A 24429-nucleotide genomic window follows, 5' to 3' on the forward strand; every position below is an offset into this window, starting at 1 on the left:
CAGAGAGATTGGGCGGAGTGCATCTAAGTCATAAAGAAAAGAACAAAGCTTGTGATTATTAAAACCGCTGCGATGGGGCCGGGCATCCACCACAGACATGCGTGCTGCACATGCATGCACATCCACTGCCTGCGACACTCCAGCTGCTCGGTGGAGTGTCACACAAGCGTCATACCCTGCACATGCATGAGCAAATGGCCCAGTTGTCCAAAATGCAGGTAAGGAATGAGTGTGGGTGAGCAGGCCTCCAAAGCACCATTCCGGTATGGTGGCTGCTGCTTCTGGCAGGCACCGGTTTGCCCGGAACCCAGCACTGCTGCTCTGGGGTTTAAATTAGCATAACATCTGCCTATTTCTAAAAAAATATAAGAGCCTTTAGTTTCTTGGTATTATTACTTGCACTTAGTATTGTACAACTGACGGCCATGTGCCACCCTGTCCATTAGAACTCAACCTATCCAAACAAACTATGGCAAAAGTCAAACTCTGTCTTGTTTACATGGGCTGCTTCATCTAGGTCAAACACCCAAGTTTCTCTTGTCTCCCAAGTCCTTCTGCTCTGTGGAATAGCAATAAGAGACAGAAACATGTTTTTCTCTTTCTGGTGCACAAAAAAAAGTCTAGTGCCACATGGGTAGGACAATTGCGTTTCCTTGCAATTACCATAAGAACAGTAATTTTTAATGTATCCCCTATGAATTTCCACCTATGAAAACCTTCCAGGGTAAAACCTGATTTACAAATATTCTTTGATTTTTCAGAGTTGAGGGAGAGAGGGAGAGAGAGAGATCTTTTTGTATCTTGGAAAGATCCAACTTCTAGTTTTGGTGAGACTCAACTGACTCAATTTTCTCTTTGGTCGCAGCCCAAACACAGGTAGGAAGAAGCACATTTGATAGAAAGTTGCACTGGGGCCATTCAGGTGGCATGAGCAGACAAGGTGCTAACACTGCTGTGATTTCAAGTTCAGCTTCTGCACAAATCTTGATTTTTGCTCTAGCAGGGAAAGTGAGAAGAATGACTGGGCTGCCTCTCCTCCTCCTCCTGCTCTTTTGGCTTCTGCCTCCAACTTCTCCAACATCTGCTGTGAGGATGCAAACCAGATATGTGCTGCCAAAACGTTTAAAGTTTGAAGAATACAGTTACAAGCATGGTGATTTCATTATTGGTGGGAATTTGCCCTTTGGAGCCTATTCTCCTTCTTTTCAACCAGACTTTAAAAACAACCCATTTCATTTTGGTACTGAACCTTAGTAAGTTCTGGAGGAAACAAATTTACATGATTGCTTGCTTTGTTTGCTCAAAACTATTTGTTCTACTGATGTTTCAATATCCTAGTGTAGTTCAAATCTCAGAGCTTTCCTATGTTGGGTACTATTAAAAACACAAAACTCAATCTTGGAATCTGCAGTGTGCATGAATAATCTTTGCTTTGACAACTAACTGAAGTGTTGTTCCCAGCTGCGGTTGTTAGACCTGAAGAAGATGCTCCAACACAGAATTCATTTGATTAGATTGCTAGAGGAGAAATTGGGATGGGTTGCAGCCACCAGAGAAAAGTGAAGAAGGGAGGCAGGATAGAAGGATATAAAATGGTCCTTGATAGGCAGAGACAAACTTTTCTCCTGTCTCACGAATCCATCCAGGCTGCTGAAATATTTTATTAAAAGGAACCCTATTAATAATTGGGACTTCCTGCTCCAAGCAAAACCCCACAAAGATCAAAGACAAGGCAACCTTCCCCAGCACACACAAGCTTTTCTGTTATGGTTCACAATGTCTTTTTCTCATTATAGCCCCATCCCCAACAACTACCAGCTGTTCCTGGCTTTGGTATTTGCAGTCACAGAAATCAACAAAGATCTGGTTCTCCTCCCCAACATCACCCTGGGCTTCCACATGTATGACAATCTCCAGTGGGAGACGAGGATTTTTTTAATCAGTCTCCTTCTGCTCTCCACACGTGACCAAATGGTTCTAGGTTATAAATGTGACTGGAAGGACCCTCTGCTCTCTGTCATCGGGGGTGACAATGCCAAATCCTCAAAGAAGATGGCCTCCATTTTCAGCATCTTCAAGGTCCCACAGGTAAGGGGGCTTCTTTAGATACAGTGGTGGAATAGACAAAAAACAGATGAACTCACAGAAGCAAACATATCACCAAAGGTGTTTGGGGGTAGGAGGTAGGACAATAATAGTATATGAGCTGGAGATTCTATACATGGATTCATTTTAATATCAACGTTGGTTGATGGTTTGTTCCTTTGGATTCTGACATGTCACAATTCTGCAAATATGTTAATTGATGGCTTGTCCTACGAAGGGAAGCATTGTATCTCCAAAAATGACTCATCTTGACTGATGAGGTCACTAAACCACACAATGGGACCCCTAAAGTCACCATCAAAATTTGCTTTGTCTTTTGAAGAAGATTCTCACTTTCTCCAGTTCAGTGATGGCTTTCAATCCACTTGGGAAGACAGAAGAGTTTATCCTTCCTTCTTCCGGATTAATCCCAAGGAATTTTCTCAGTGTGTGGGTTTAGTCCAGCTGCTCCTGCATTTCCAGTGGAACTGGGTTGGGCTGGTGGCCTCTGATGATGACAGCGGAGAACATTTCGTCTCAAGTCTGATGCCACTGCTGAAGGAGAAGGAGATCTGCCTGGCCTTCACTCAAAAGGTGAAATATGATTCTGGTGACCCTGTTGTCCAGATCTTTTTTGATTCCAAAATATGGCTAAAAGTTGACATCATTGTTTTCTTTGGAGACACTGGAACTATTCTAACTTTTCAGGGGGTTCTCTATTTTCTAGTAGTTCATGAGAGGAGATCATTTCAGAATGTTTGGATCCTAACTTCATCTTGGAAACATATTATACATGAAGGTTTTGATGTATGGCAATCTCTAAAGCCCTTACATGGGGCGTTGCATTTTAGGGAACACAGTGGGGATATCTCAGAATTCAGCCATTTCCTCCTGTCTTTAGACCCTTTGAACCCACAAGGGGACATGTTTCTGCCATTCTGGTGGGAAAAAGTCTTTGTCTGCCGGTTCTATGGACCAAATAAATATTATCCAGAGGGGATGAAAAACTGTACAGGGAAGGAGAACTTACAAGATTTACCATCTTCCTTGTTTGAAACAAGCATGATTGGTGGAAGTTACAATATCTACAATGCCGTTTATGTTCTCTCACATGCATTACATGCAATACATGGACCAGGAACCCGACCAGCCATGATGAGGCTTGGAAAGAAGATCTCAAATCTCCAGTCATGGCAGGTAATCTCTGTGACTTTTTATTCCATCCACAGACCTTAAGAGAGGATTTTTCCCATATGTATTTCTTGAATTACTTGTGAAAGTTCTGTATGCCACAAGATCAATGTACAGCACATCATAACTGGTTAGAATGGTAATTAATATAAACAATGATATGAATTATGTAAAATTTGGTTGAAAAGGGAGAGGGGAGAAAACAGAAATAAACCAGTCTTCCATAAGATCCTTAGAGGAAATATCTGCATAGAAGATACTAAAAAAACCTCAATGGCTGCCTGGAGGTTTCAGGAGGTGACCATTTCATGGAGGAAGTGTCAGCCCAGAGCAGGATGATAATCTGGATGTGTTTGTGGAGGAAGCTTCAATAGGGAACCTTAAGTCGTGTGGGCACATTTCTTGAACCACCTCAGTTTCACTCAGTATGTTTGCTGAATCCAACCTGTTCCAGGTCTAAAATTCATCACACTTTTTTTCAATCAAGGCTAAATTGTGGACCTTCCTGGACATTGAAGAGGCAACCCAGGGTATCTAATTCTTTCCACATGGCCCCACTTAGTTAGATAGGAATAGCACTTAGACTTAATTTCTGCTTCACAGTGCTTCACAGCCCTCTCTAAGTGAATTAGAGAGTCAGCATCTTGCCCCCAACAATCTGGGTCCTCATTTTATCGACCACAGAAGGATGGAAGGCAGAGTCAACCTGGAACCAGTCAGGATCAAACTCATGGCAGTGGGAAGAGTTTGCCTGAAATATTGCATTCCAACAAGTGTTCCACTATGGCTCTGGTTCCTGCATTCTTCTTTCTTTGTCTATGATAAAAAGTCAGGAGAATTACAGACCATTTTGAAAGAAATCTTTTTTCCTTCTCTAATCATTTTTACTGGGGGGAGTCAGGACATCTGAATAAAGCAGATAATTTGTTGGCTGGATGCCCTTCCTTATGCCTATGCAGCAGGGGTGGGTTTCTCGCCCCGTTCCAACCGGTTCGGTTGGAACGGGGCTGGCGGCGTTCTCGCACACGCGTGCGGTGCACGAGTGCCTACTAGCATCTGTGCGATGCTCCAGCTGCTCCTGGAGGATTGCGCAGGCGTCCTGCGCATGCGTCCTGTGCATGCATGGAAGCACAAAACTTGTCAAAACCGGGTAAGGAGCGCGGGCGCGCGGGTGGGCCCTTCGCCGTTCCCGGAAGTTACTTACTTCCGGGTTCGCCGACCAACCGGTTCGCAGGGACCGCCGCGAACCGGTTGAAACCCACCCCTGCTATGCAGAGTTCACAGCAGATATTTTCTCTTTGTGCCCTGATAGAGAAACATCTGTTGCTGCCTTGGATTGAACTCTCAACTTTTGAAGTGAGAGGCAAGCATCTTCACCTCTAGGCCACCATGCCACTCTCTTTTTAAAGTAATCATTGAATCATTCCTAAAATGTATTTATCAGTCGCAAGACAAATTTACATGCAAAGACTTTAAAACCTTTAGAGTCAAGTAAAACATGAAGAAAACCAAACAATGAAATTTGGAGTTTGGCATTAAAATCTTTATGCAAAGTGGTTGAAGAAGCCTTGATACAAATTCCCAGTCTCAAAGGCATTTTGTCTTTTATTGAGGAAGTAGCACTTGGTGTTACCCCTGACTGCTCAAATCTCAAAGGTAGAACTTCTCAGACATAAACCCATCTGCTAGAATGAGGGCCCTGATTAAGGTGACCAGATTTTCAGATTGGTAAAGAGGGACACCATTGACCGGGGGGGGGGGCTTATCCATCTTCTGCTCTTTCCCTCTCTTCCTTCCTTTCTTCTTCCATCCTTTCTTCTTTCCTCACTCACTCCCTTCCTCCTTCCATTCTTTCAGCTTCCTTTCTTTTGCCTATCTACCTTCTCTGACTTTCTGCTCTTTCCATTTCTCTCTTCCTCTTCGCTTCTGTTCCTTCCTCCTTCCATCCTTTCACCTTCCCTCCTTCCCATTTCTTCCTTCTTCCTTCCTTCTGCCTATCTACCTTCACCTTCTCTGTCTTTCTGCTCTTTCCCTGTCTTCCCCTTTCCTCCCTCCCTCCCTTTTTTCCTTTCTAGTTCCATCTTTTCTTCTTTCCTCTCTCCCCTTTTTCTTTCTTCCTTCCTTCCTCCTTCCTCTTGCCTATCAACTTCATCCTCTTTGTCTTTCTGCTCTTTCCCTCTCTTTCCCTCTCTTCCCCTTTTCTTCCTACCTCCTTCCCTCTTTTCTCCCTCCCTTCTTCTTTTTCTTCCTTTCTTCTTCCATCTTCCTCCTTCTCCTTCCTCCTTCTATTCTTTCTCCTTCCATCTTTTCTCCTTCCATCTTCTCCCCCCCACTCCCTTCTTCTTTTCCTTCCCCTCTCCCTTCTTCCTTCCTCTCCTTCCCACTCTCTCCTTCGGAGGGGTTGGGGGGGCAGCAGAGACCAAATAAAGTCAGAAAATCTTATTAAAACTTTCCTATTTGTTGGATCGCATTGCTGCGAACTTATAAACAAAATCAGGGGAACATTTTGCAACTGAGGGTGCTGCAAGGAGAGGCAGCCCTGCCCTTTGCAAGGAATGAGAAACGGTGCTTTAATCCGAAGCAACTGCAATTGGAACCTCAGACAAGGAAAGAAACAAAGAAAGATCCTTGTAGCACAAAACCAACCTTTGAATGATTGTGAGAATATAGGTAAAACAAAACAAAAAAAGCACAGCATCCCTCCACCCTCTGAATGGGACTCGGCATGACTCCGATTTGAATACAAGGATAGCTGGGCGGGGAGATAAGCACCTTCATTTGCATTCTCTGCAACCATGATGCTTTGCAAGGAACATTCCCCGGGCTTTTTGCAGATTTTTCCTTTCGTGCTTAAAAAAAAAAGAACAGGACTTCTTTAAAATGAGCAGAATGAGCTTTCTTTCAGCCTGACAAAAATGCAACCCCTTCCTTTGTCCTCCTCCTATGTCACTAACAGCTGGGGGCTCATAAATCGGAGTGAAAAGATGGTCCTCCATCTCTTCCCTCTTCCTGGATTCATTCTGAAGTTTTAAATCCCCCTTCTGTGCATAAACACTCCCTCCCTCTCCCTCTCCCCCCCTGTATATATATCTGTTTGTCTCTCTCTCTGTCTGTGGCTCTTTGCCTCTATCTCCCTCCCTCCCTCTGTCTCTCTCTTTCTCTGTCATTCTCTGTGTGTCTCTGTCTCTCTCTCTGTCTCTCCTCCCTCCCTGTGTGTGTGTGTGTGTGTGTGTGTCGGGGGATCCCTGCCCCCGTGAATGGGCTCTGGACTAGTGGAGCCTCCTCTTCCTCCTTTTTAACCAAGCAATCTTCGGCTGCTGCACAATCCCAAAGGCATGCGCTGCCCAGTTTGCTAAATCCGGCGCGGCTTCAGAGAAAGAAGGCTTGCGAGAAAGCCCCCCCCCCATCCCCGCTGCCTGAACATTTGAATGAAGGAGGCTGCAGGCTCCTTTGTCCTCGGCTATGCAATTTTCTTTCGTTCTCTGCTGCCTGAACGAGTGAATGAGGCAGAGGGACAATGAAAGGAGATTGCGTCCCTTCTGTCTCCCCGTTGCTCAGAAAAGCAACTCCAGGAAGGTCCTTTGGTGGCGGCAGGTGTTCTAGAACCTGGTTGCTAGCAAAGGACCTTCCCAGAGTTGCTTTTCTGAGCAATGGGGAGACAGAAGGGACAAAATACCGGCCGGCTGGGACAAGTATACAGGGATGGGGGTGGGGCAGGCTTACTTCCAGGTCCAGTCACAAAAATCGGGACTTTTTAAGAACGCTCTGGGACATGGGACAAATTGTGTGAAAGCGTGACCATCCCGCGAAAATTGGGACGTCTGGTCATCTTAGCCATGATAGAATGGTGGGAGCCATGTTGTCATGTGTGGCTTTCAGCAAATTGCTCCAATTTCTGAAGGTCTCCTTTGTTTCAGCTTCTTCCCTATTTGAGGAATGTCAGGTTCAACAACAGTGTGGGAGAAGAAGTCTCCTTCTCAGAAAATGGGCTGGGATCTGCTAGTTATGATCTTCTCAACTGGGTTTCCATTCACAATAAATCAATGGCTCTGGTGAAAGTTGGGCAAATCAATCCTAGGGCTCCCCCAGATCAAGTTTTCACTATTAACTCTGATGCAATCGTCTGGCCCACAAAGGTGAGTTGAAAGGCAACGTTATAAAACCAAGGAAAGATTCGTTCTCTCCTCTCCTTGGGATGCAGAATGTCCTTCTAACTGGAAAAATGGCTCTCTTGGATCATAAAATATGGCAGCCATTTGGTGAAAAATCTGATTTGCACATAACGCATTTCATCTCTGATTTGTGTCAGGTTGAGAAAGAGTTGATATTGGGAAGAACTTCTTGAAGGTCAGGATGCCATTATGGTGGGCAAAAATGATTTCAGTGGACTTTTCCCCCTGTGGAATCAAACACAAGACCCCCAAACCAAGAATCAAATCTCACTGCAGGATTTATCAGTATACATCAAAGTAAACAATGGGAGGGACTCCTACTGACAGAAGGAGTCAAGTTACTTCTCTACCTTTTTGCTATTTCTGACCTCAAGAAAGAATTAATCTTAATTAAAAGAAGCATATCAGTTATGTTGCCATAGAAATTTTGATAAAGTTTGCTGAGAATGATGTACTTCAAGGTTCCCTCAATTAACAAACATTCCTCCTGTTTCTCTTTTGATCACACCTCACACTCCTCCACTGACTCCTCACGCTGTCCAGTTGGATCTTCATCATTTACTATTTCACCAAAGACGTAGCTTAATGTCACAAACACTCCTTTGCATGCGGAGGTCCAAGCTCCAATCTCCAGCATCCATTGATGGGTCGGAATGCTGCTGACCTCAATCAACAAGGAGCTGTTTTTTTGTTTCAGGGGAATCATTTCCTTTGAATTCATATTTTCGATTGAAATAAAAATGTGGAATTGGACAAACAAAGCAGGTTCATAGCTTGTGGCAGCTAAACCATTTCCCTGTTTCTATTGTAGGAGGTACCCTTTGCCAGGTGTGTCATGAAGAGGTGCCAGGCAGGAGAGAGGAGAAGAGTTCCAGAGGGCGAGCCTGTTTGCTGCTACCAATGTGCTCCTTGTCCAGAAGGGACCGTTTCTAATCAAACAGGTAGCTCACGTATCAAATCAGATCTTCCAGGATGAAGAAAGTCAATCATTAAATCACAATTTTAACTTCATTGCTATTTTTATTAGCAATAGCTACAGCACTTAGACTTATATTCCACTTCATAGCACTTTCAACCCTCTCTAAGCAGTTTACAGAGTCAGCATATTGCCCCCAATAATCTGGGTCCTCATTTTCCCCACCTTGGAAGGATGGACGGCTGAGTCAACCTTGAGCCTGGTGAGATTTGAACTGCCAAATTGCAGTCAGCAGTCAGTCATCAGAAGTAATACTGTACTCTAACCACTATGCCACCGAGGCTCCTATTAGGATCAACATCTGTCAAAGTATTCATATTTTACAACAGAATCTCTCAGTTTATTGATATAATTTGTCCTGACACCACAGGTCAACCAACCTTGTCATTTCACAAGAATTTAATGCAGGGTAGTGACACATACCAATGAGATGCCACTGTTTTCCTAAAAAAGTTGTATTTCAGTTTGTTTTTTAACCTTTAGGGTATGCTTCCTCTATCAACACTGTCAATCACCTCTGAAATTAATAGACCTTTCAGAGGAACAGGAGATACATCTATCCTTGTCTCTTAACCATATGCATGAGCCATGGTGGCACAATGGTTAGAGTGCAGTACTGTGGGCTACTTCTGCTGACTGCTAGCTGCCTATAATTTGGCAGTTCAAATCTCACCAGGCTCAAGATTGACTCAGCCTTCTGTTCTTCCGAGGTGGCTAAAAGGAGGACCCCGATTGTTGGGGGCAAGAGGCTGGCTCTGTAAAAAACTTAGAGAGGGCTGTAAAACACTGTGGAGCAGAATATAAGTCTAAGTGCTATTGCTGTTGCTATTAACTCTCTCCTCAAGAACAACAAAAATCAGAATCAACAGATTTGAACTACAAATCAAAGAACTCGAGTCAATAGTGCTACGGTATTTCTAGATCACTGCTGTCCAAGTATCAGCCCATGGACCAGATGCATCACCTGCTGGCCATGCCCATAACTGGTTTCAGAATGGGGGGAAAGTCCCAAGACATCATGTGATGCCGCTGTGATGATGTGACTTTGACACTCCTGTTTTAGATCATTATTTCCTCCTTCCCCACTGCAATCAAGAAATGGCAATCTCTCTCTCACTGAAAGCCATAATAGTCATGGAAGTGCCCTATATATATGAACACATCCTTGTCTCTGGCTAAACTAGTTGAAGCATCAACAATAACATAAAAATAATTGCCTTGTTTCATCCATCATGAAACGCTGAGTGATTTGTTCCATCTATTCCTTCGTGGATTTGCGATAGCAGAAAGGGGCTAGTCATGCCATAGTAGAATAGAATAGAATAGAATTTTATTATTTGTATGCCACCCTTCTCTGGGAGGACTCAGGGCAGCGAACAATTCAAGGGGAAAAAGGGGAACATAAAAACAGAATACAAATAATAAAAGTAAACAACAGTTGCACAACCATACATGTCGAGAGGGGAGGGGACACCTCACCCCCAGGCCTGCCAGCAAAGCCAGGTTTTGACGGCTTTTCGGAAGGCCTGGAGGGAGGTGAGGGTTCAAATCCCTGCGGGGAGTTCATTCCAGAGGGCCGGAGCTGCCACAGAGAAGGCCCTGCCCCGGGTAATAGCCAGGTGGCATTGGCTGGTAGATGGCACCCGGAGGAGGCCGACCCTGTGAGATCTAATGGGTCTTTGGGGGGTAATTGGCAGCAGGCAGTCTCTCAAGTACCCAGATCCAATACCATGAAGGGCTTTATAAGTTACGACTAGCACCTTGAAGCGTATCCGGAGACTGATCAATAACCAGTGCAGCTCGCAGAGGATAGGTGTAACGTGGGTGTACCGAGGTGCACCCACAATCGCTTGCGCGGCTGCATTCTGGACGAGTTGAAGTCTCCGAATACTCTTCAAGGGCTGCCCCATGTAAAAGGAGACAGGAATAACGAGGGTGAAATAATGCTCAAAGATTTCATTTCTTGATTTCAGATGCAGCTCGCTGTGACCCCTGCCCAAAAGATCAGTATCCCAACAAGGACAAGGGCCACTGCATTGCTAAGATGCTCCTCTTCCTCTCCTATCAAGAGACCCTGGGATACACTTTAGTGTCTCTCACTCTTTCTCTCTCCATGATCACATTGGCAGTCTTAGCAGTTTTCATTAAGCATCGTGACACACCAATTGTGAAAGCCAATAACAGAGATCTCACCTACATCCTCCTGATCTCCCTTCTGCTCTGCTTCCTCTGCTCCTTCCTCTTCATTGGTCAACCCAGGAAGCTCACCTGTCTCATCCGACAAATTACCTTTGCCATCCTCTTTTCCCTTGCAGTTTCCTCTGTGTTGGCAAAAACTATCATGGTGGTTCTCGCCTTCATGGCCACCAAGCCAGGGAACAAGTCAAGGAAACTCTTAGGAAAACCATTGACTAACTCCATTGTCTTAGTCTGTCCCCTGATCCAAGCAATTTTTTGTGTTACCTGGCTGATAATCTCTCCTCCATTTCCCAACTTGGACTTCCACTCCTTAGTAGGAGAGACCATCTTGGAATGTAATGAAGGCTCAACTTCAATGTTTTATGTTGTCCTTGCTTATCTGGGTTTCCTGGCTCTTGTCAGTTTCACTGTGGCCTTTCTGGCTAGGAAATTGCCTGATAGCTTTAATGAAGCCAAGTTCATTACTTTTAGCATGCTGGTCTTTTGCAGTGTTTGGATCAGCTTCCTCCCCACTTACCTGAGCACCAAAGGGAAGTCCATGGTGGCCGTGGAGATCTTCTCCATCTTGGCTTCTGGGGCTGGTCTCTTGGTTTGTATCTTTTTTTCCAAATGTTATATTATTCTACTAAGACCTGATATGAATCAGAGAGAAAATATAATGAGGCGCAAGAATCTCTGATTTGTGCAGGAATTGGAAACTTTTATTTTGATTTTTTTATCACATTTGTCAAAAATAATGAATATTAAATAATTGGTAATCAAATGATTTTAGTGACCATAAAATATCAGTTAATAATCTTTCATTTTTCATTTCCCCTTGTTGTCTTCAGTGAGGCTCCAGTGATCAACTTGGAAGTATACCTTGATAGAAAAGATGTATTACTTTATAAGTTTTTTAAATTTAAAACTATGGCTTTGAATGGCATGAAGGTTTTGTATTTCTAACATCAGCAGATGGAAGAGGTATATCATTCGTCTCTTCAGAATATCCCATCTAAGGTTTTGAAGGTGACATGACCTCACATCAACAATTATGCAGCCCAGTGACTTTTCCGAAAACTTCTAGGTGGGTCAGATGCAAAGGGAGGTGGGAGTGTTGGGGAGGATTTTTAAAGGGTGCCCCATACAGGTACCAGTCATCTCTTGTTTGAAAAGTCCATCTGAGGCTACCCTTGAAAAGTATATGGAGGCTTCCTCTGGTGCTGAATGCAGCTTTCTGGCAACTTTGGGCACTGGATGAAGGGCACACATGACACCTCTGTGGCACAAGCTTCACTGAGTTCCAATCTCTTTCAGGGTCCAAATCAAGATGTTGGTTATGAGCTTTACAGTCCTACATGGCATTGGTCCAGGTTATCTATGAAACTATCTTCATCCCTTTAGTGTAGCATCTCCCATTCCACATCAGCAGAGAAAGTATGTTTTTAATGTTTGTGTATACCACCCAGAGTCTCTCTGTGAGTCAGATGAGCCATTTAGCATTTAATCAATAAAATAAATGTCCCAAAGGGTGGGTTCCATAGCAGAAGTGTCCTGTCTCCTGGGTCTGTAGAGATAGCAATAGCAATAGCAGTTAGACTTATATACTGCTTCATAGGGCTTTCAGCCCTCTCTAAGCGGTTTACAGAGTTAGCATATCGCCCCCACAGTCTGGGTCCTCATTTTACCCACCTCGGAAGGATGGAAGGCTGAAGTCAACCCTGAGCCGGTGAGATTTGAATAGCCGAACTGCAGATAACAGTCAGCTGAAGTGGCTGCAGTACAGCACTCTAACCACTGCACCACCTCGGAGATAGAAGTCTTTTGCAGATGGGACCTGTCCTTTCCCCTCCTGCTGACCCGATGGGTGAAACCAGGGAGTGGGGATTCCTCAAAATAACCTTGTCCCATCCATATACAATATTGAAGGTCAAAACTGTACCTTTAATTCCATCTGGAAACACACTAGCAATCTGTGCACTTCATAAGGCAGAGATGTGATGTGCTGTTCTGGGAGCACACATAACTTCCCACAATGCTGTGTTTTGCACAAAATAAATGCTATTCAAGATCAGCCCCATGGAGAATTCATTACAACCAGGGCAGGAGCAATTGTGAACAGACCCTCATAAACCAGGAATGGATGCAACTGGCACCCAAAGCACACCTCTGCAAAGGATCTCCTAGAAACAACTGCCAACTACACTTTGAGTAGGAGCCAGGAGTTATGAAGGACCTCAGATTATGCACTGGACCTGTCTGGGGCAAAGGTGGTAAAATCTCATATTCAGAAGAGCCTCAAACTCAAATCCACCTATTTTTTTTCAGGATTGACTGGGGTTCTCATACAGAACCCCAAAGCCACCAGGTCCTCAGACAGGATATCAACAATGCTGCTTGAGTCACCATGGCCAGAGATTTAGACAAGAACAACTTTGGCACACTGATAATACCTCACCCCACATAGATGGATATCTTCATGTATACCTTAAAGAGGAGAGGGGAAAGCACCAAACACTATGGCACCCTCAGAGCCAGTTCTGGGACCTGGCACTCCTAATCAACACAGACTGATACCTGTCCTGTAGAAAAGAAGAGAACTTGTAAAATGCAGTCCTGCCCACTCCCTAACAAAGACCTGATATAGAAGCTGAAGTTGAAGACCATCAAGAGGTCAAGAAGAGCAAGGATGGATTGCTACCACCATCCCATGGCTATCAAACCAATGTGTCAACCCTGAAGCTGACCTGACCATGATCATTTTGAGGCTTCAGTGTTGCCACTCTGGAACTGAGCATAGGGTGGGGAGAAAACAGATAGCTCGGGTTTTGTAGCCAAAACAAAATACTTTCCCCTGGGAACCAAGGAACATACCCACAGCTGATAGGGGAGAGGAGGAGTGAAGCTACCAGGCAACCAGATGACACCTTGATTGGACCATGTGACTGATTGTTTGGGAAAGGGAAACACTTTTACTTTTAATTAGACGAAATCAGTGAGAATATTCAGATTTGGTTTTCACCAGCCTGTACCAATATGATATGCCAAATAAACATATTCTTTGAGGAACCTACCTGCCTTGGAATTCTGTTTGCTATGGGTGTATTACTTGGAACCCTGACCCAATGTCTTTTCTGTCCCATATGCCAGTTCTGAATCCTGATTGAAAGGGGCCTAAATAATCCACCAAGAGTCTGGTGAAGGTACTGCATGACCACCTTCTTCACAATCTTTCCTTTTAAAAGGGACATTGGTTGTGGATGAGAATTGGTCGGTATAGTGGGGTCCAGTCATAATTTCTTGAAAAGGGAGCAAACCAAGATCTCTTAAAGAGGTGGAGGTACCACACCATGTCTGAAGGAAGAATCCATGCTGGTCCCATTCCACTGCTGAATCCAAACCCAATAACTAAGGCTTCCTGCCTTCACTCAGGCCACTCCGTCCCTCTCATGGGTGTTCAGATTCACCAAAGTTCAAGATAGTTGTGTTTCACAAACTGAAGCTTTACAAAGAGCTTCCTGGCCATAGCAGTTATCTGTTCTTTGAGCAGGAGATGAGTGTCACGGAAGACCCTCAGATTGCACTACAGTCCCAAACATGGAAGAGCAATGTCATCCATGACCCAATACTGGGGGGACAAATTACCCACGGTTACTTGATTTTGGAGCTGTTAAACCTCCCCATCCAACAGCTGTCAGCAACCAGGGCAAAACCTTGATTACATTGTTTGGTCCTTCACTGCTTGTGGAATTGAATATCTCCATCATATGGATGATACCTGACCTAGAACTGAGAAGACCTCACTGAGACAACTTGAAGATAAAGTGTTGAGATCAATCTCCCTCTCTCCAACCAACACTGGTTGGAACCAGCTTCAGAGAAAGAGGAGAGGCATGTAACATCATGAACCCATTATTATAGTCCCACTTTGTCAAGACATTGACTATGAATGGGGGTATCCTTTCCTCCCCAGCTGAGGATTCGGATGACCTACATCATAAGACAAATACAGCAGACAAACATTTATGGCTCCAACAAGTTCTTAGAGAACCTTCTGTAGAGTTTCAATTAGCCTGACAACTTGTCTATTTGGGAGAAGAAAGTTTTTACTTTTGCCCCATTCTATTTGAGTATCAATAAATCAATTATTTCAATCTGCATTGGTATCATTGCTCACACTTATTAGTGTACAACTGACTGCCATGTGCCACCCTGTCCCATTAGCACTCATCCTATCTGGAAAAGCGATGGCAAAAGTCAAACTCCATCTTGTTTATATGGGCTGCTTCATGTAGTCAAACACCCAACTTTCTCTTGTCTCTCAAGTCCATTTGCTTTGGGGAATAGCAATAAGAGACACCGACATGTTTTCTTTTTCTGCTGCACAAACAACATCTAGTGCCACATGGGTAAGACAATTGCCTTTCCTTGCAATTACCAGAACAGTAATTTTTAAGATATCCCCTATGAATTTCCTCCTATGAAAATCTTCCAAGGTAAAACCTGATTTATAAATATTCTTTGACTTTTCCTAGTTGAAAGGGAGAGAGAGGGGGGGGGTCTGTTCCCATGTTGGAAAGAGCCAACATCTAGCTTTGGTGAGACTCAGCTGAATTGGTTTCCTCTTTGGTTGCAGCCCAAACACAGGTAAGAGGAAACATATTTCATATCAATTTGTATTGGGGCCATCCAGGTGGAATGAGCAGACTCTGGTGAGATTTCAAGTGATACCTGTAAATCAGCTTCTGCACAAACCTTGATTTGTTTGTGCCCCCCAGGAGGGAAGGTGAGAAGAATGACTGGGCTGCCTCTCCTGCTGCTGCTGCTGCTCTTCTGGCTCCTGCCTCCAACTTCTCGAACATCTGCTGTGAGAAAACAAACCATTTGTGTCTTACCAAAACGTTTAAAGATTCAGGAATATTACTACAGGTCTGGTGCTCTCATTATTGGTGGGAATTTTCCCCTCAGTGCCTATCATAAGCCTATGGATCTAGACTTTACAATGGACCCATTATGGTATTCTACCCCATTTATGTAAGTTTCACATGGAGGAGAAAAAATGTTGATGATCGTTTTCTCAAAAATATTTGTTCTAGTGATGTTTCAACCTCCCAGTGTAGTTCAAATCTTTGTCCTTTTCTCAATAAGGAGCCAAACTAAAAAAAAAAAAAACAGGCTAGATTTTCAAACTTTTCAGAATTCTTCAACAGGAAGACAAGAAACCACAAACAGAGTAATGAGGGACAACACGTTAGGAACTTTACTGCACTAGTTAAGAAGCTGGCTTACACTGTTCATTTGGATAGAAAGTCATGCTGGAACACTCAAGAAAAAGCTCAAACCTTTTCCTGTATGGAATACTACACACATAAAAAACCATCCTCAGTTTTGGAATCAGTAGTGATTATGAATAATGGCCCTCAGTAAATCATTGCTCTGGCCCTCACTGGAGTCTTCTATTCAACAATGATGCCAGACCTGAAGAAGCTGCTCTAAGAGACAAAAAACTGATTAGGCTGTTAAAGAAGAAATTGGGTAGGATTACAGACTCCAAACCAAAGTGAAGATGGGAGGGATGGTAAAGGGATATAAAATGGTCTACAACAGCCTTTTCTCCTTTCTCACAAATCCAACCAGTTGAATAAAAAAACATTTTTAAAAAAATACTATTCATACTTGGGACGTCTTACTCCAAAGAAAACCCCACAAAGATCAAATTCAGGACAAACTCCATCAGCACATACAAGCTTTTCTGTAATGCTTCTGAATATTTTTCCCTCTCTATAGCCCCATGCCCAACAACTACCATCAGTTCCAGGCCTTGGTGTTTGCTGTCACGGAGATCAACAAGGATCTGGTTCTCCTCCCCAACATCTCCCTTGGCTTCCACATGTATGACAATGTCCAGTGGGATAGGAGGATTTCTTTAATCAGCCTCCTTTTGCTCTCCACACATGGCCAAATGGTTCCAGGTTACAAATGTAACCAGAAGGAGACCCTTTTCTCTGTCATCGGGGGTGACAACCCAAAATCATCAATGGTGATGGCTTCCATCTTAAGCATCTTCAAGGTCCCACAGGTAAGGAGATTCTGTAAGATGCAGTTACAGAGTAGGTAGAGAACAGAAGCACTCCGGAGAAGCCCAAGATGACACATCAATACTATGTGAATTAGAGAATCAATGCTGTACTTGGGTTCATTTTAATATTTTATGCAGCCAGATATGTTTTAGATAACATAAAATATTGGTTGATGGATAGTTCTCTTGGATTCTGACATATCACAACTCTGCAAATATGTTAATGGCTTGTCCTAAGAAGTGAAGAAACTTCTCTCTCAAAATGACAGAGTTTGACTGATGGGCTCAATAAACCTTCACATGGGAACCCCTAATGGCACCATCAAACTTTGCTTTGCTTTTTAAAGAAGATTCTCGTTTTCTCCAGCTCAGTGTTGGCTTTGAGTTCACCCAGGGAGACAGAAGAGTTTTTCCTTCTTTCTTCCGAACTGACTCCAAGGAATCTGCTCAATATGTGGCTTTGATCCAGCTGCTTCTGTATTTCCAGTGGAACTGGGTTGGACTTCTGGCCTCTGAAAGTGAGAGTGGAGAACATTTCATTTCAACTCTGATGCCGATGCTCAAGGAGAAGGAGATCTGCCTGGCCTTCACTGAAATGATGAGACATAATAATGATAATGTGCTCGAGTTCCTTTCATATTCCAAAACATGGCTTAAAGCTGACATCACTGTTTTCTTTGGAGACTCTGCAACTATTACACATTTTCAGTGGCTTCTGGACCATTATGTATATCACGAAACGGAACCACTTCAGAACGTTTGGATCCTAACTTCCACTTGGAAACTTATTGCAATGGAAAATATAGATATATGGCATTCTCTAAAGCCCTTGCATGGGGCTTTGCATTTTAGGGACCACACTGGTGACATCGCAGAATTCAGCGATTTCATCCTGTCTTTAGATCCCTTGAACCCACAAGGGGATATGTTTCTCCCGTTATGGTGGGAAACGGTCTTCGCATGTGAATTTCACAAACCAGGTAAATTTTATCCAGGGGGGATGAAATACTGTACAGGGAAGGAGAACTTACAAAATGTACCATCTTCCTTGTTTGAAACAAGCATGACTGGTGAAAGTTACAACATCTACAATGCTGTTTATGCTCTGGCACATGCATTACATGCAATATATGGATCTGAAGGACAACCAGCCATGATGAGGCTTGGAAAGAGGATCTCAAATGTCCTGTCATGGCAGGTAATTTCTGTGACTGTTAATCCAATCTACAGATCCTTAGAGAGGAAATTTCCCATAATTATTTCTGGAATTACTCCTTAAATATCTGATATCAGCATATCAGAACAGGTTAAAATGGTTATTGTTTTTTTTAAATGATATGAATTAAGTGTAGTTTTGATTGAAAGGGGGCAGAGGGGGAAATAAAAATAAATCAAATCAATAGTCCATAAGATCCATGCAAGAAATGTAATAATAAAAAGTTTTGAAAGATCTCCAATGGATCTCTGAGTTTCAGGACATGAACATTTCATGGAGGAGGTGTCAGCCAGAGCAAGATGACAATCTGGGTGTGTTTGTGCAAGATGGTTCAATAGGGCAGTAGACATCCATGTGGGCATCTATGCAGAACCACCTCAGTTTCTCTCTGTATGTCACCTGAATCCAACCTGTTCCTGGTCTGAAATTAATCAGGTTTTTCTAGATCAAAGGCTAAATGATGGACCTCTCTGGACAGTGAATGGACAAGCCAGGGCAGATGTTTCCTTCTGTATGGCCCCACTTGGTCACTCTTGGTTCCTGCCTTCTTCTCTCTTTTTGTCTATCAGGTAGAGAAAGTTGGTAAAATTGTACACCATTTTGAAAGAAATTATTTACTCATTCCTAAAATACATTTCTCATTGACAAGATATTGAGCTAAAGTAAAGATTTTAAAATGTATATAGCCAAGTAAAGCAAGAGGAAAGCTGAACAATGAAATTTGGAGTATAGCATTATAATCTTTGTAAGTAAGCATCATTGTTTAAAATGGAGAAGAAAAACCATGATGCAAATGCCCAGTCACAAAGGCAAGCTTTTGTTGTATTGGGGAAGTAGCTAAGCATTTGATGTTACTCCTGATTGCTGAAATTTCCAGAAACATAATTCCACAAACTTCTCAGACACAAACCAGTCTGCTAAAATGAGGACTATGATAGAATGGTAGGAGCCATAATGTCTCATTTGTGGCTTTCAGCCAATTACTCCAAATATCAAAGATCTGTTTTGTTTCAGATTCTTCCCTACTTGAGAAAGGTCCAGTTCAACAACAGTGCTGGAGAAGAAGTCTCCTTCTCAGAAGATGGACTGGGATCTGCTTGTTATGATCTTCTCAACTGGGTTTTCTTCCCCAATAAATCAATTGTCCTTGTGAAAGTTGGGCAAATTGATCCTGGGGCTCCCCCAGGTCTGGATTTCACCCTTAACTCTGATGCAATCATGTGGTCAACAAAGGTGAGTTGAAGGGCAATGATGTAAATTCAGGGAAAGATTCATTCTCTTCTGGAGATGCAGAACATCCTTCTAGCTGGAAAAAAAGGTCAATTGAATCATAAAACATGGCAGCTTTGTGCTGAAAAAACTGATGCAACATTTCATTTGTGACAGATGCAGAAAGATTGGGATTGGGAAAAATGCCTTGAAAGCTAGGATGCCATTGAGCTGGGCAACAGTGATTTCTATGGATTATTCCCACTGTGGAATCAAATTCAGGACCCCAAAACCAAGAATCAAATCTTACTCCAGGATATAGCTGTACACACACTGGAGTAAATAATGGGAGGGACTCCAACAGATAAAAAGGATTCAGCACTACATTTCAGGAAAGGCGAAAGGAAGTGATACAGTCAAACAGACCCAGATTGTCATCTTGACAGATTCCTTCTCCATGAAACAGTCACCCATTGAAGATCTTTTAGGGACCACAAGAAAGAATAATTGCCTTAATAAAAAGAAACATGTCCATTATGTTGCCATAGAAATTTTAATAAAAGTGCACTGAGAACAAAATAGTTCAATGTTGCCTCAATTGGAACCCAATTTTAATGGGAGGGTGGGGCTGACGTTGCTACAATACAACATGCAATCTTGGAGCTCCAGGATTGCTGTCAATATCTCTGTTGCTGGATGATCCTTTATGGACTTAAACCATCTTGTAGAGACGGTAATAGAGAAGGGCACATCCTGCTGATCTCAGGGGCATCGTAAACCCCTGATCAATCCAGGAGAAGCTCTTTTTTCCGGATACAAGAGAAGCAACCATTGAGACTGCAGAAGGTTGGGACAGACCCCTGATACAGAAGCAGAATAGGAGAGAAAGTGTGTCAGAAATGGTGAGAAAATTTTTACCATGAGAGAAGAGAACACCCAAAAAGACTTAGAGTTAAATTAAAATTGAAGACAGAAGAAAGTAAGCGGTGAATTAAGCCTGGATTAAAACTATTGTGTTATCTCTTTCACTTCAATTTTGTTTCTTTCTATGGATGGAATTGTTACAAATGCCTCTTAATTTTAAATTGGACTGGTCTTTTTTTCCCCTTCTTCTATTTTTCTCCTTTTTTGGATCTGTGGATTAAAATTCTCTTTCTTCTCAAGGCTCAGTTGGATTGTAACTTTTAAGCTTTTTCTCTCTCTCTCTCTCCTTGAGTTTGGAGATTAAAGAGAGAGGTAAAAGCAGAGAAAAAAGAAGTAACACTGCCACCTAGAGACTGGAGGCTTGGTAACACCAGATATTACAAGGCTATTAAGCACGTTTTGTTTATACAGGTGCTCTTTTGGAGTAAACAGAAAGCCTCGACTTGAAAGATTACACTGATTTTTTTTGAAATCTAGCAAAAAGCCTTGGATGTCTTAGTGGCAGTGTTTACAACCTGGAAAAATGGTGCAACATGAAGAAGAAAAGGAATTAATATTACAAATAATTATGCTAGAAATTCAAAAAGTTCTAATAATCACAGAGAGAATTGATAAGAGACTTGAGATTATAAAACAAAATACAGAAAGAATGGAGGAAATAGTTGAGAATATTTACAATGATGAAACTTGAGGACAGAGTTCAAAAAACTGCAGAGAAATATGAACAAAGTAATAAGAAAATTGTTGACACTGACAACAACCGAGAGTGGAGGGAAATGATATGTGTGAAATACTGAAAGTAGAGATCGACGAACTGGAACTCTATCTCAGACTTCAAAATACAGATGAAGAAAGGGGAGAAAATCTGGCAGAAACAATGAGAGTAATTTTGACAGAAGCAGCAGTAATAATTAAAGGCAAACTGATGGAAGGAAGAGATGGAGGGTTTCGACTCTCTATAAGATATGAAATGAACAACAAGTTGCTAAGAAAAGTCCACATAAGACTTATCAAGAAAACACTTAGAATACAGATTCTACAAATGGCAAGAGATATTGGACTGCACTACTCCTGGAAGGATACAGGATGATGAAATGAAATGTCACAATGAAATTAAGTTAAACTTAGTTAAACTTTGAGTATTATGTATAAGACAAAGTAATAATAGTTATAGTCAAATAAATGATTAATAATGATAATAATGCATTTATATATACTAGATTGATAATATGAAATTTTATATAAAATTGCAAGTGGGACTATGGAGATGATGTTGAAAAGCCTTTTTATAAAAGATAAACAATTTTATACGGAATAGAATATAAAGATGTAATATCATTGGACGATTTCAGAACGATGTAATGAAAAGCCATAATAAAAAATTTACTTTAAATGTAGTATGCTTTATATAAAAAGGATGTAATAATAGCTATACTCAATGAATGTTTAACAATTGTTAAACAATGAATGTTTAACAATACAAATGTATATGTATATGTATACATATATATTAGATTGATGATACTAATAATGGAAAAAACATAGAATTGGAAATTATTAGAGAATGTTACCAATACTAAAATAATATAATGAGTTAGAATAGGATATAAAAAAATATTATTGGATATAGTGAAGATGATATAATGAATTATTATAATATAAATGAATTCATGTTTAGAATACCTTATTTAAAATGAAGAAACAATAGTAGTAATCAAACAAATGAAGGATTATAACAATAATGTATACAAATATATTTGATTGACAATATGTGACTTTAGATAGTTTAAGTGATGACTATGGAAAGGATGCACAAAAACCTTCTAACCAATCGACACACTGTACGTAATTGAAGATGTTTTTTATGTTATATGTCTTATTTATTTATATTTGTTTAAAAATAAAAAAATATTTAAAAAATAAATAAATAAAAAGAACCCATTTCTCCTGTTTCTATTTTGCTCACCTCCTCCCACTCCTCCAAAAACTCATTTCCCTCACACTCTTCAGTTGGTCTTCATCATTTACTATTTTATCAAAGCTGTAACTTAATGTCACCAACCCTCCTTTGCATGCGGAGGTCCCAACTCCAATTTCCAGCATCTATGGAAGAGACAGCAATGCTGCTTGCCTAATTTACCTAGGAAATGTTTTTGGTTTCTGGGAAGCACAGGTGAATTATTTCTTTTGAAGACTTTCTTTCAATTGAAATAGGAATATGGAGAAGAATGAATGAAGCATGTTCCTTACTTATGCTATCTCAAGCACTTCTCTTTTCTCTTTCAGAAAGTGCCCTTTGCCAGGTGTGGCATGAAGAGGTGCCAGGCAGGAGAAAGGAGAAGAGTTCCAGAGGGCCAGCAGGTCTGCTGCTATCAATGTATCCCTTGTCCAGAAGCGACCATTTCTAATCAGACAGGTAGAGCAAATGTCAAAAGCAGATTTTCTAGGATCAGTTGATAGACATGTCAGAGAAGAAGAGATCCAGCCAACATGTCTGCCTACAATCAACTACATACCATAGTTTTTGGACTATAAGGCACACCCTTTCCCGCCCTAAAAGAGCCTGGAAATGGTGGTACATCTTAGCCAAAGCGTCATTAATAATATAGAAAGAATGAACTTGTTTTATACAGCATGAAATGCACAAAGGCACATTCCATTACTTCCTTGGTGGACTGGCCATAGCAGAAAGGGGAAATTGTGCCACAGCTGAGGGAGGGAGGAATAATGAAGAGGAAATAAGGCTTATGGCAGAGGTCCTTGGGACCCTCAGACAAAGTTTTGATTTCTTGATTTTAGATGCAGCTCGCTGTGACCCCTGTCCAGAAGACCAATATCCCAACAAGGACAAAGACCACTGCATTGCCAAGAAGATCCACTTCCTTGCCTACCAAGACATCCTTGGATATACTTTAGTTTCTCTCACTCTTTCTCTCTGTGTGATCACAATAGCAGTTCTGGCAATTTTCCTTAAACATCGTGACACCCCAATTGTCAAGGCCAACAACCGAGATCTCACCTACATCCTCCTGGTCTCCCTTCTGCTCTGCTTCCTCTGCTCCTTCCTCTTCATTGGTCAACCCAGGAAGTTCACTTGTCTCTTCCAACAAACTACCTTTGCCATTCTCTTCTCCCTGGCAGTATCTTCTGTGTTGGCAAAAACTGTCATGGTGGTGCTGGCCTTCATGGCCACAAAACCAGGGAACAGCACTAGGAAACTCTTAGGAAAACAATTGACCTACTCCATTGTCTTAGCCTGTCCCGTGGTCCAAGCAATTCTTTGTACCACCTGGCTGGTAACCTCTCCCCCGTTTCTCAATTTGGACTTCCACTCCTTGGTAGGAGAGTCAATCCTGGAATGTAATGAAAGCTCAGCTTCAATGTTTTACGCTGTCCTTGCCTACCTGGGTTTCCTGGCCCTCATCAGTTTCATTGTGGCCTTTGTGGCTAGGAAATTGCCTGACAGCTTTAACGAAGCCAAATTCATTACTTTTAGCATGCTGATCTTTTGTAGTGTTTGGATCACCTTCCTGCCCACCTACCTGAGCACCAAAGGGAAGTCCATGGTGGCCGTGGAGATCTTCTCCATCTTGGCCTCTGGGGCTGGTCTATTAGCTTGCATCTTTTTCCCCAAATGCTACATTATCCTATTTAGGCCAGATCTGAATCAGAGAAAAAATATAATGGGGCACAAGAATCTCTGATTCATATTAAAGTAGTAACTTTTATTTTGCCTTTGGTTCCTTTTTCAATTTGATGTGGGTTCTTAACAATGATGAAATAAGAGTGGCTTGTCTTTCAAATAATTGGAAATCATTGAAATATTTGGTGGTTCAGAGGTTATTTTTTTTATAAAATAATCTTTATTGGTTATACATTTTTTTAAGAATAAGACATACAAATACAAATACAACTTTAAACATACAACCCCTCCCCCCCACGGTGACAGTCAGTTCAGTGGTTAGAATGCAACATTGCAGGCCAATGTTCAATCCTCAGTGGCTCAAGGTTGACTTAGCCTTCCATCCTTTCGAGGTCAATAAAATGAGGACCTAGATTGTTTGGGGGCAAAAGTCTCTGTAAGCTGATTAGAGAGGGCTGCAGAGCACTGTGAAGTGATATATAAATCTAAGTTCTATTGGTATTTTATAATCATCTCTGTCCAAATACAAATAATTTTAGTTCCTGTTTGAAATTCCTTCTATTTGCATTTCAGATTTAGTACTTTACAATTTAAAGTATTAAAACATTTTTCTTTAGCTCTCAGTATTGTGATGTGATATAGTTAATTTATTAGAATAATATATAAAACAACTTCTTGGACAGTAAAGGTAAATAACAAGCAAGTACAGGAGCACAAAGCACCACACATGTTGCTGGAAGGAAATTATGGAACTGA

At 41.8% G+C, this 24429-nt stretch overlaps 2 protein-coding genes across 2 annotated transcripts; both read left to right on the plus strand.

The window, feature by feature from the left end:
- Positions 1–194: 194 nt before the first annotated feature.
- Positions 195–11302, plus strand: LOC116506987 (vomeronasal type-2 receptor 26-like). Its single transcript, XM_032214892.1, has 7 exons — positions 195–218; positions 866–876; positions 1797–2088; positions 2569–2679; positions 7194–7412; positions 8260–8389; positions 10398–11302. Exons 1-7 carry the CDS (start codon positions 195–197, stop codon positions 11300–11302), a joined length of 1692 nt encoding a protein of 563 aa, XP_032070783.1.
- Positions 11303–14966: 3664 nt separating this feature from the next.
- Positions 14967–23734, plus strand: LOC116506997 (vomeronasal type-2 receptor 26-like). The gene is made up of 6 exons (XM_032214903.1): positions 14967–15011; positions 15239–15249; positions 16390–16681; positions 17169–17661; positions 22381–22446; positions 22830–23734. The coding sequence occupies exons 1-6, from the start codon at positions 14967–14969 to the stop codon at positions 23732–23734; spliced, it is 1812 nt and encodes a 603-aa protein (XP_032070794.1).
- The last annotated feature ends 695 nt before the right edge of the window (positions 23735–24429 follow it).

The sequence above is a fragment of the Thamnophis elegans genome, chromosome 1 (genome assembly GCF_009769535.1).
Source record: "Thamnophis elegans isolate rThaEle1 chromosome 1, rThaEle1.pri, whole genome shotgun sequence".
NCBI lineage: Eukaryota > Metazoa > Chordata > Lepidosauria > Squamata > Colubridae > Thamnophis > Thamnophis elegans.